Below are 13,434 nucleotides of genomic sequence, written 5' to 3'. Positions count from 1 at the left end.
CACGCATGGCTCTGTACCACACACGCACACACATGGCTCTGCACCGCACACGCACACATATGTCTCTGCTCCGCACACATATGGCTCTGCACCACACACATATGGCTCTGCACCGCACACGCACACATATGGCTCTGCACTGCACACATATGGCTCTGCACCGCACACGCACACAAATGGCTCTGCACCGCACACGCATGGCTCTGTACCGCACACGCACACATATGGCTCTGTACCGCACACGCACACATATGGCTCTGCACCGCACACGCATGGCTCTGCACCGCACACGCACACATATGGCTCTGTACCGCACACGCACACATATGGCTCTGTACCGCACACGCACACATATGGCTCTGCACCGCACATGCACACATATGGCTCTGCACCACACACATATGGCTCTGCACCGCACACGCACACATATGGCTCTGTACCGCACACGCACACATATGGCTCTGCACCGCACATGCACACATATGGCTCTGCACCACACACATATGGCTCTGCACCGCACACGCACACATATGGCTATGCACCGCACACATATGGCTCTGCACCGCACACGCACACATATGGCTCTGCACCGCACACGCATGGCTCTGTACCACACACGCACACACATGGCTCTGCACCGCACACGCACACATATGTCTCTGCTCCGCACACATATGGCTCTGCACCACACACATATGGCTCTGCACCGCACACGCACACATATGGCTCTGCACTGCACACATATGGCTCTGCACCGCACACGCACACAAATGGCTCTGCACCGCACACGCATGGCTCTGTACCGCACACGCACACATATGGCTCTGTACCGCACACGCACACATATGGCTCTGCACCGCACACGCATGGCTCTGCACCGCACACATATGGCTCTGTACCGCACACGTACACATATGGCTCTGCACCGCACACGCACACATATGGCTCTGCACCGCACACGCACACATGGCTCTGCACCGAACACGCATGGCTCTGTACCGCACATGCACACAAATGGCTCTGCACCGCACACGCATGGCTCTGTACCGCACACGCACACATATGGCTCTGTACCGCACACGCACACATATGGCTCTGTACCGCACACGCACACATATGGCTCTGCACATGCACACATATGGCTCTGCACACGCACACATATGACTCTGCACACGCACACATATGACTCTGTACCGCACACGCACACATATGTTTCTGCACCACACACGCACACATATGGTTCTGCACCGAACACACATGGCTCTGCAACGCACACATATGGCTCTGTACCGCACACATATGGCTCTGCAATGCACACATATGGCTCTGCACACGCACACGCACACATATGGCTCTGCACACGCACACATATGGATCTGCACCGCACACGCACACATATGGCTCTGCACCGCACACATATGGCTCTGTACCGCACACATATGGCTCTGCACCGCACACGCACACATATGGCTCTGCACACGCACACATATGGCTCTGCACACGCACACATATGGCTCTACACACACACACACATATGGCTCTGCACACACACACACATATGGCTCTGCACACACACACATATGGCTCTGAACACACACACACATATGGCTCTGCACACACACACATATGGCTCTGCACACGCACACATATGGCTCTGCACACGCACACATATGGCTCTGCACACGCACACATATGGCTTTGCACACGCACACATATGGCTCTGCACACGCACACATATGGCTCTGCACACGCACACATATGGCTACGCACACATATGGCTCTGCGCACCCCCCCCATAGGGAACACATGTGGAGTACATACTCACCTGTCCTCGGTCCCCGTCGCTCCTGCACGTTCGCCAGCTGTCTGTGCTCTGGACATATCAGTACAGTAGTGACGTCACCGCTGTGCTGAAGAGAGCACAGACAGCCGGAGGGACAGTGATGAGAAGCTGCGCTGCTTCTCATCAGCACTTTCAAATGTACCGGCATCTGTGATCTGTGATGCCGGTACATTTGAATGTGCGATCCTGGGCAGGGGGCCCGGTGCTGGCGCTGACACCACGGCAGCTGCCGCCAGGCCCCGCCCCCAGGTCACGGACCCTACAGCAGTGCAGGGGGAGGTTACTGGAGAGTAAGAGGTGCGGGGGAATGTGTGGGAGGGTGCAGGGAAGGGGTCGGGGACTCCTCGTACTGTACAGCCCAGCAGGGAGGCGACATGCTGTTCCACATTTGCATGTCAACATGGCCCTGCCCATGTTGACATGAAATGACCGGAAGCAGCAAAATCGCGGCAGGAGCGGTCACATGACCGCTCTGAGCCGGGGGAGAGGGGCTGACAGCAGGGCAGGTAAGTGGTCTCTATCTACTTACCTGCCCCAATGTAGCCCAATAGGGAAATAAAAAAAAAAAGTCAAAGAAGCCGGATAATCCCTTTAACGGTTATTCACCAAGACTAATTAACAGACAACATAATCATATCTAAAAAGTAATAAGGAAAGAGAAAAAAAAATAATAGACTATAGAGCAGGATGAGGTAAACACAAGATACTGTATGATAAAACAGGCTGTTCAGAGTATGTAAACCTTGGATTAAACAAGGCATAAGGCAACTGTGAAATTCTCATGTTAAAGAACACACTCAACACTATATATGTAATGTAACTGATGGCAGAAAGCAAATGGTATCTCAAGAGATAGATGGGATACAACTGCTCATGCTTCTTCATCCTTGTATACCTGGGGGCGTAGAGGGTCCACACACAAGGGCGCACTGTTCCAAAGCCTATAAAATTCAGCCTCACACCATCAATGCATATATTATAGAAGCACATGTTGATAAACAGGAAATTACCCAAACAATTCCCTCATTTAGAGTCAATTTTCTGTGTTGAGACTCCTAACAGAGGCTCCACGGACCTTTTTGATTCTCATTTAGAGTCTGGAAGACTATGCATTCTCAAGAAGAGTCGGGATCCAGTCACTGGCAAGTAGGTATTTTTCATCAATAAATCGTATACTAATCAGTCATAATATTAAAGCAACATGCCTAATATTGTGCCTCTCCTCTGTGCCACTAAAACAACTCTGACCTGTTAAGTTATGGGCTCTATAAAATCTCTGAAGGGTTCCTGTGGTGTGTGGCATTAAAGTGTTAGCAGTAGATCCTTTAAGTTCTGTAAGGTGTCGAATGGGGCACCGTCCATCAGGCTCGTTTTTTCCCAGCACAACCCACACATGACAAATTGATTTGAGATCTGGTAAATCTGGAGGCCAAGAGGGCTTAGACTCTGGAGGCCAAGAGGGCTTAGACTCTGGAGGCCAAGAGGGCTTAGACTCTGGAGGCCAAGAGGGCTTAGACTCTGGAGGCCAAGAGGGCTTAGACTCTGGAGGCCAAGAGGGCTTAGACTCTGGAGGCCAAGAGGGCTTAGACTCTGGAGGCCAAGAGGGCTTAGACTCTGGAGGCCAAGAGGGCTTAGACTCTGGAGGCCAAGAGGGCTTAGACTCTGACCAGTGGCTAGACTGCCGATATGCACTGTATGTTCTTCCATATTTCATCATAGCCAGTATAAACTATTTGAGCAATTTATGCTATTACAACTTTTCTTTACAACATAACAAAAATAGTAAATTCAGAATAAGGCAGGGCAGTCAGTAACAACCCCTTTCAAATTTGGAGCTTATTTTCCGATGCAAAGATTTCTGCAACTAAATCTGCAGTGTCTGAATAGACCCGTTAATTATGGAAGTATTTATATTTACCTTCACCTGCAACATTTATTATGCTTGCTAATATAGAACAAATATATTCCGCAGCGCGGAACAATTACCATCATCAGTATCTTCATTGGGGTTCACAATCTAAATTCCCTTAGAGTAGGGGAGGAAACCATAGTAGTGGAGAAAACCCACACAAATACGTAGTACTAAGGTATATTCAGACAACCAGATAAATTGGAGCAAGATTGTCCTGCAATGCTTGGACTGTCTGCGGCTCTCCCAGCCCGAGGATCACGGCTTCATACATTTCTATGGAGCTGTCATGCTTGGGTCAGGAGATGCACAGTCAGGCCGACCATTGCGGTCTGATCTCTGACAGATTTATATGGTCGTTTGAATTCACCCTTACAATCATAAAGTACTCACCGACTCTGGAGCTTTGATGAAGATTTTGGTTTTTCCAAGCTGAAACTGGTCAGCGTCCATATTAACAGAATGCAGCAAATGGAGGACACCTTTCTTCTCGTCTCCTCGCCAGGAAGGCCAGGTTTCTTTGGTGAGAATAGCGTATCTACAAGGGTAAATTTGCAACATTATTATTATTAATTATTATAGCGCCATTTATTCCATGGTGCTTTACAAGTGAAAGAGGGTATATGTACAACAATCATTAACAGTACAAAACAGACTGGTATAGGAGGAGAGAGGACCCTGCCTGCGAGGGCTCACAGTCTACAGGGAATGGGTGATGGTACAATAGGTGAGGACAGAGTTGGTTGCGCAGTGGTCTACTGGACTGAGGGCTATTGTAGGTTGTAGGCTTGTTGGAAGAGGTGGGTCTTGAGGTTCCTCTTGAAGCTTTCCACGGTAGGTGAGAGTCTGATGTGCTGAGGTAGAGCATTCCAGAGTATGGGGGATGCACGGGAGAAATCTTGTACGCGATTGTGGGAAGAGGAGATAAGAGAGGAGTAGAGAAGGAGACCTTGTGAGGATCTGAGGTTGCGTGCAGGTAGGTACTGGGAGACTAGGTCACAGATGTAGGGAGGAGACAGGTTGTGCATGGCTTTGTATGTCATGGTTAATATTTTGAACTGCAGTCGTTGGGTGATGGGAAGCCAGTGAAGGAATTGGCAGAGTGGCGAGGCTGGGGAGTAGCGAGGAGAGAGGTGGATTAGGCGGGCCGCAGAGTTTAGGATAGAATGGAGGGGTGAAAGAGTGTTGGAAGGGAGGCCAGAGAGCAGGAGGTTGCAGTAGTCAAAGCGGGAGATGATGAGGGCATGCACTAATGTTTTTGCTGATTCTTGGTTAAGGAAAGGAATGTATAATGACTGATTGGTTTTACAAACGTGTAATGGTCTCATTATCATCCTTATATTTGACGAGCAGTGACTCAACTGGATTCCATAGGAGTAATTTCCATAATGATGATACAAATAACAAGAGTAGTCTATTAACACTAATGCCCTACATATATTAAAGGGGTGCTCCCATGAACAAAATACATATCAATAGGTCTTTGATTAATAAAATTAAGTTCCACAATTGGATATATTAAAAAATGTTCCTGTGCTGAGATAATCTTCTATATGTGCCCTTGCTGTGTACTGTGTAATGGTCATGTCTGACCGTACAGGGACATGGCCTGATCATACCACATCTTCTGAAACAGGTAGGAAGCAAAAAAGTATACAGACATTACAACATGAGATCGTAGATGCTGCTTTCTGTGAGGTAAATCATTTCCCTGCTTGTTTAAAAACTAGGTTTTACTTTACAGAAAAAATTATCTGCAATTCCATGTTGTCCTTTCTGTAAGGGCTCTTTTCCACCTGCGATTTGCATGTGTGAGTGCAATCCGATAAAAAAAAAACAAAAAAACGGATAGCACTCGCACCAGTGTTAATCAATGAGCCAGTTTCCTCTTTCCTGTAATTTCTCCACATGAATCGTGCTCTCGGTGCAATCGCAGCATGCTGTGTTTTGCAGCGAGTGTCAGCTCACGCACCCCAACATTGCACTGCACTCGCATGTTATGCGACTGCAGTGTGGTGTATGCAGAGACAGACAGTGGATAAGATGGGGAGAAAGTTCTCCCTCCATCTTCTCCACACCTGTGATGAGATCGCAAGATTGCATCACAGTCGCATGACCCTCGGCTGACACCCGCAGCAGAGGGTCATTAGCATATTGCTTCCGATGCTCCTGCAGGAAGTGGTACGCAAGTGGAAAAGAGCCCTAACACTTACATCTTCTTTCAACATTCTTTCATAGATCAAGGAGCCATGCATAGAAAACTTTTCAATGACTAATGAAGACTTAAAGAAGCTTGATGCACTCGTTCACTGATATGTATGGCATTTGTCCAACAGTCGTACAATTATTTTTAATGACACCTACTTACAATAAGTCATGAACATATAATCCTCACTGAACTTCCTCATTGCTAATGTACTTTGTCACATTAAATAAAAAAAATCCAATATTGGTGATAGCAGACAGGAGACGTGCTGGTGCTATACACAATTATCCTGAACTGTCCTAGAGACTTTCCTACACCAATACAGCTGTGATTGTATGTTCTTTATTTTGTAAATTCTTCCACTAAGTGATCTTTTTTATACAAAAACACCAGCCTTTAGTTTGGTATGTATCTTACATTGTAACAGTGGTGGTCGCTGGTATCTGTGCATCCTAACTATGTAACGTACATAGTTTAATTTCAGATTTTTAATACTAGATAAAATCTAATGGATACATACATATATATATATATATATATATATATATTATATATACATATATATATATACATATACATACATACATACATACACACACACACACACACACACACACATATACACATATACACACACACACATCACACATATACACACACACAAACACACACACACACACACATATACATACATATAACAAGCTTTGGTCATAAACACAAATGATTCACAGAAACCACTAATGTCAGAGTCTCGAGGTCTCTAAGATTTTTCAAGTGCTGCACCATTTTCTCTGGAATGCACTTCCTCAGACAATCTGAATAATTTTTAGTCAGTCCTTTTGCATGTTCTCATTTCTTCATTCCTACCCTTTCCTAAGAATCTGGTCTTTTCTATTCTCTGGACGCAGTGGCCCTTTGTAGCTCTCTTTGTACTCGCTCATGCAGCTTAAAATGAGTTCCCTCATTCATTGGTTAGATGACTTGACCATGAAATACAAGCACTTTTTACCCTGCCACCCCTACTTAACCATAGATTGTAAGCTCTTACAACCAGGGCCCTCATTCCCCTTGATTGAATTGAACTATTTGTTATTCTTTAATGTCAGATATTATTTGTACATGTCCCCAACGACTTGTAAAATGGGGCGGAACATGTTGGCACAATATAAATAAAATTATTAGATTATTACTACTAACAAAAAGTTCTGCAAAGACAGAAACTCCTTTCCTCCACCGCAATATGAGAGGCTGATCTAAGGAATTGTATTGAAGGCCATGAAAGTTTATAAAACATTCAGGGGACCAAACACTTAAGAAGACATTATCATTATTGGTGATCTCATTAGTCCTTGGCACAAGCAGAAACTTGTGTCCTGTAGAAAGCAAACAAACAAGAAATAAGAAAAAGTTGAAATGATTATGTAATCAGTAATAAAATGGAATTCTAAAACTGCTCGGTCCATAAAGGTCTCTTATCAAATATGGCCTGTAACTTCTGTAACTTCCTGAAAGAGGATGGGATGGAAACTTCAAAGTTCATTTCTTACAGCACGGTACAGGTAAAGGGAATAAATAGTTCTTGTAGTTATAAACAACACACTAGTAAACAATGTCAATATATTTCTAAGAGAACTGTCTTACTGCTTGATACACAGCAGAATGGACCAGACTTTGACATTTACATGCGCTACTTTCACATTATAACTACTACATAGATCTATCCTTATGTCAGGCCTCATTTGGAGAGAACAGGAATGGGACTCACCTCAGATTATTAGTATGACTCGGTGGGCAGATGGGCTACGTGACCTCGGTGGGCTACGTGACCTCGGGGATCCGGTGACGTCATGTCAAGTTCCGGATCACATCATATCACTGCGGCCGGGTCCCAGTCTTCCTGAGTCATTGGGCTGTGGGCTGCGTTTCACCGCATGTCACAGTCCATTGTGTCTCCTGCTTGCAGCGCTCTGCTGTGAGGGAGGAGGGAGCAGATGGGCTGTGACAAGCGGTGAAACACCGCCCACAGCACATCACTCACGGACACTCCAGCTGGCCGCGGTGTCAGGAACTTGACGTGATGTCACCAGATCCCCGAATTCACGGAGCGCGTGGGTCACGGAGCGGGGAACAGTGGTCGGCAATAGCGCCTCTCGCAGGCACTATTGCTAGCATAAGGTATTTGACAGAAACATTGTTTCTCAATATAATATCGATCTAGAAAATAAGAAATATGGGTGAACCACCCCTTTAAAGCAATACTAATAAATTGGTGACGTTTTGTATCCAAACGGCAAGATATCTTTATTTGCTTTTTAGAGACATTGACCCTGATACCAGCGATGCATCCCTTACTGGGCTGCTTACTGTAGTTTTGATAGAATCATTCTTTCAGCAGATGATCACTAGAGGACTAGTATGGCTCCTTCCAAGTAGTTCCTCATATCCAGCAACTTTGTATAACCTCACAACCATTACCGATTGGCAGCATTCTGCCTATGCACATTGTACACAGAAAGCTATCAATCAGTAGTGTGTGTAGCATTGTATATCGCTCAGCATTCAGAGAACCGGTAGATCTGCAGCCGATAGGACTGAGGTTATCAAAACTGAAGCAAGCAGCTAAGTAACTGATACAATCACTGGAATTCGGGTGTTAAGAGTGCTTTACACGAGATGATCTATCGTGCGATAGATCGTCGGGGGTCACGGTTTTTGTGACGCACATCCGGCATCGCTAGCGACGTCGGGCTGTGTGACACCTCCGAGCGACGCAGTATCGCTCACAAATCGTGAGTCGTGTACTTGTCGCTCGGTTTCAGAATCTCGTTTAATTAAAATGGCGCCGGTTGCTCATCGTTCCCGGGGTAACACACGCCGCTCCGTGTGATACCCCGGGAACGATGAACAGCAGCTTACCTCCGTCCCGCGGCACCCGCCGGCTATGCGGAAGGAAGGAGGTGGGCAGGATGTTTACGTCCCGCTCATCTCCGCCCCTCCGCTTCTATTGGCCGGCCGCTGTGTGACGTCACTGTGACGCCGAACGTCCCTCCCCTTTCAGGAAGGGGATGCTCGCCGCCCACAGCAACGTCGCACAGCAGGTAAGTGCGTGTGACGGGGGTTAACGACTTTGTGCGCCACGGGCAACTAATTGCCTGTGACGCACAAACGACGGGGGCGGGTACGATCGATCGTGAAATTGCACGATCGATCGTACCGTGTAAAGCACCCTTTAGACCAGGGTTCCCCAACTCCAGTCCTCGAGGGCCGCCAACAGTGCATGTTTTCAGGATTTCCTTAGCATTGCATGGGTGTTGGAATCATCAACTGTGCAGGTGATTAAATTACCACACGTGCAATACTAAGGAAATCCTGAAAACATGCACTGTTGGCGGCCCTTGAGGACTGGAATTGGGGACCCATGCTTTAGACTCTACATCCACCATGCCGCCCTCAAATGGGGGTAGCAAAAAACTGGCAACAGATTCCTTTTAAAATAAATATTACAACAAAAACATTATTCAACTAAGTGGCAGCCTTTTCTGTTCACTGTAATTAATCATGGCCTCATCTATTCTGCCGCAGAAGCTTTTCTATAGGTAATGCATGTCCTACCTGATATATAAATCACCTTTTCTCAATTTTAGGTCTGTAAATATATTTCTGTCATCAAACATCTAAGGGATCAATATATGATGGAAGAAAAACTTATTTTCAATTTCTCTGAATTGTTTCTGGATAGAAGCTTAGACATTAAAAGTTTATGTTTCCAATGACATTACGCTTGAACACACCAGTCATTCACTGCGATCTTTGCATGCAAATAAAAAATACTGCACAGAAATGCCTATTCACATCTCTGGTTAGTCAACGCCGCCAGGAATCTGTCAGAAGAAAATAACAGCAAATAGAGAAACACACATTTCCAGTCTGCCAAGTTCTTACACAACCTCTTTCTTTTATTACATGTCTTAGGACATGAATGTCGTCACTGAATCAAAGGGAAACACACTAATCCAGATCAGAAGCATTGGTGCCGAGCGAAAGCTCTCCAAATCTACAAATAATTGTGTTTCAATATTCAAGACACTACTTCTTTCTACATATAAATAAATTATATATATTTTTATCTTTAACTTTGTAACAGATCAGATTGGAGGACCTAACAAAAGTGATCATAGCAGATTAAAAGTTTAAAATCACTTGTTTCAAAGTTTCAAATTTGCCAATTCAATTTTACAATTTAATCATTACACATTGAGAAGAGTATTCCCAACTTACAAATGTATGGCGTATCCAATATGTAAGCCATAAATGCCTGATATATGTGGTTCCCAACTTTCTTTAAAGGGAACCTGTAACCGGATGTTTATAATACTTACCTAATGATCAGTGCAGAGCAGACTGGTCGGATGGGAGTCTCCGTTCTCCGGGTCCCGCGCCTCCTCTTTCGGCCATCTTGGTTCTCGTTCTGAAGCTAGTGTGGAAGACGCTTTCTACGTCATCTACACCAGCCGACAGTGAGGTCCTGCGCAGGTAGTGTAGATGACATAGAACATCCGGTGACAGGTTCCCTTTAAATGGAGAGGTGGCCGCAAACACTATAGAGGTGGTGCCGGCCACGAGTCAGCAAATAGGTACAACACGCTTGTACTCGTAAGTGAGGGTCCCAGTTTCAAACACCTTTGGGTTAAAAAAACTAAATGTTGAGAGTGGAAAAATGCCAGTGCAGGGTTTGGAAGGTCTCTGGGAAGTCATATACAGGAAGAAACTTTTCCCCTTCGATGCAACTAAATGTGACTAAACTTGATGGACCATCTGGTAAGGTGGAGAAAGCTGTACACTCCCTAATGCTGCTAACAATAATAGTTATCTGCATAGCATATAGAAAGGTGTGGTGTAGAATTCCACATGATTTCACACATTGCAGAAACAATTGAAACATGAAATGATGGACGCATTCTTGTGGGGCACTGCCTCTTTAAACACTGAAATTGCGCAATAGTTGACAAGATGACAACATTGAAGAATCTAAGTTCTGTGTGATAGGCATAACTCATCAGTCTGCAGAAGAGCTGACACATACAAGACCAGTAATATGAAAACACTACTACAGCAGCCAAGATCTTTACATTGAAGCACAGCAATGGGGTTGGAAAACTAAAAGAAAGAACATTCTCATTTAGTTGGCACTATTGAGGGCTGGCAGGTGAACTTTTGTCTTACTCCTTGAGATTTTCTTTTAATGGGTTGTTCTGTACTTAATATTGATAGCTTACCCTAAGGATAGGTCATCAATATCAGATTAGTTGGGGTTGGACCCCTGGCACCACTATCATTCAGTTGATCTCAGTGCCACCACGACGTAGTTAGTTGCAGAGAGGAACTATACAGCTCTGTCATCGGAATAGTGAAAATTGCGTGATACTGCAGATATATGCCTTTTAAAAAGAGCCGGGATGGATCTCCAGTACCATTGTAGAATTCTTGCAGAACACAATTGCCACTACTCACTTGACAGAGCTGTGTAATTCTGCTCCACAACTAATCTGATCCGGCCACTGCCAGCAGCAAGATCATCATCCCCACCGATCTTATATTGATGGCCTATCGAAAGGATAGGCCATCAATATAAACTACCGGACAAGCCTTTTAACTACAGAATGAGACTTTAGGCATTAAATGGTTATTCTGTTTTGTTCTAAGTTCATAAAAACTTCAATAAAGCAAATGCCGTATTTCTGTATCACCATAGAGCGGAAAATTTCAGTTTCCCATTACCACTCTTCGTTCAACACTTTTCTACTTAGGAGAAGCATTTATCCTGAGACCACAAGATACTACCACATCAACTTGTACAGTTTTCAGCACTCAAAAACAGATATAAAAGAAGAACCCATGCAAAAACAAAGACATGCAAAAGAAATGTCTACAACTTTGAAAATTGTAAACATCTGCTGTATATAGTTAGACCCTTGAATGATGTAACCGGATCTGGATACACTGCCAGACTTCCCTAATTTGTATGTCACATTTAGCACAGGAATGCTATCCTCACCTCTGCAGGAATTTCTTGAACACCCTCCTGTAGGCATATCCTGCTCGGCGTACGCGGATGTTTTCCTTCAGACCCAAATATTCTACTTGATGTTTCACCCTTTGGAGAAATCAGAGACATGGATTACAATAGTCTAAAAAAGGTCAAGGTTACACAAACATAACGTTTTCAACATACCATATAGACATGCCAAATTCTAGCATGTGTATGCCAAACTCACATGACACAATGCCATGTTCTGTGGGAAACCTCAGCCACAGCAGATCTACAGCATGGACAATACATAGCCCTTTCATATAGTTGGGCATAAGCCATTTTCCATCACAATTTGGTCTGGAAACCTAAACTTTGCATGGTTTTGGCTGCTGTGATAGAAATATGAGACCACTAATTTGACGCATATACAAATAATGGATTAATCCACCCTTGTAAAAATGTCCTTGTTCAAGGTGTTGGAGAGGGAAGCACCTAGTAGTTTTCTCTACTGTGTAAAGTTTCAGTCTAATTGTCGTATATTACACAATGACCAAGAAGCTTTAAGCTGTTATTACCCGTTCTAATTAATGGCTATATACCTGCTCTCCTCCCAGTCCAGAGGTTTCTTGGTCTCATTGGGCTTGATGCAGCGGATATAGTGTGGGGTACACTTCATCAAGGTGTTCACCAAGTCATTTGCTTGTTTCTTTTAAAAATAAAAAAAGAAATGGTAAATAGCAAAACACTATAGATAATGATCACTTACACCATGAGCAGAGGAAGAGAAAATTTCATTTTTTTAATAAGCCTAGTAATAATAAACATCATAGGCATTAACAGAGCAGCCTACAGAATCTGCACAAAAATAAAAACTGATATTGATCACTACATCCTTATTTAGATACTACTTTTAGAAACGTACCTTGATTTTACTGCTTGCCGTTGTTGGACGACCCTTCTTTTCTGCTTGAAGATTTTCAGGAAATAAAGCTTTTATGAAAGGCCTGAAAAGATTGAAAAATAGACTTAGAGAGTAAACATTTGCATTATTATTATTATGTTCTTGTTCTCTAACTTTTAAAATTAAATTAGTGGTGGCCTGGGTCTTGGGAACCCAACGACTACTCAAAAACTCCCCGAGTGGAGCGCAGCTCTGGAGATAGAAGCGCACACAGATCGGAGTACGGATGCGGTAGAAGAATAGATGTTCTACTGCATCCGTACCCTGCTCTAAGTGTACACTCGGCGAAGCTCCACACCTCTCAGGGCGTTTTTGAGTGATCGTTCTCAGAATCCAATCCCCCTATCAATTAACTTGCAATTAAGAGAACATAAAAAAAATAACAGCAATCTCTTAGTTCCTCTTTAATTGGAGTTCATAAAATGCAGAAGCTCCAGAATACTTTCAATAACGGTCAGCTGATCAAGCTATTCATTCCAAAACC

The 13,434-nt window shown here is 44.4% G+C and overlaps 1 protein-coding gene across 1 annotated transcript in view; it reads right to left on the bottom strand.

Moving 5' to 3' along the window:
* MYO1E (myosin IE) overlaps nucleotides 1-13,434 on the bottom strand; it is a 225,348-nt gene that overhangs the window by 50,679 nt on the left and 161,235 nt on the right. The window contains exons 16-19 of the mRNA XM_075345717.1: nucleotides 12,912-12,993; nucleotides 12,589-12,695; nucleotides 12,014-12,112; nucleotides 4,146-4,290 (exon numbers count right to left, since the gene is read on the bottom strand). Of these exons, the coding sequence (XP_075201832.1) occupies nucleotides 4,146-4,290; nucleotides 12,014-12,112; nucleotides 12,589-12,695; nucleotides 12,912-12,993 (433 nt within the window). The remainder of the gene's footprint in view (nucleotides 1-4,145; nucleotides 4,291-12,013; nucleotides 12,113-12,588; nucleotides 12,696-12,911; nucleotides 12,994-13,434) is intronic.

The sequence above is a fragment of the Anomaloglossus baeobatrachus genome, chromosome 4 (genome assembly GCF_048569485.1).
Source record: "Anomaloglossus baeobatrachus isolate aAnoBae1 chromosome 4, aAnoBae1.hap1, whole genome shotgun sequence".
NCBI classification, from domain to species: domain Eukaryota; kingdom Metazoa; phylum Chordata; class Amphibia; order Anura; family Aromobatidae; genus Anomaloglossus; species Anomaloglossus baeobatrachus.
The sequence above is the reverse complement of the archived record's forward strand: the minus strand, read 5'-3'. Positions and strand labels throughout refer to the sequence as shown.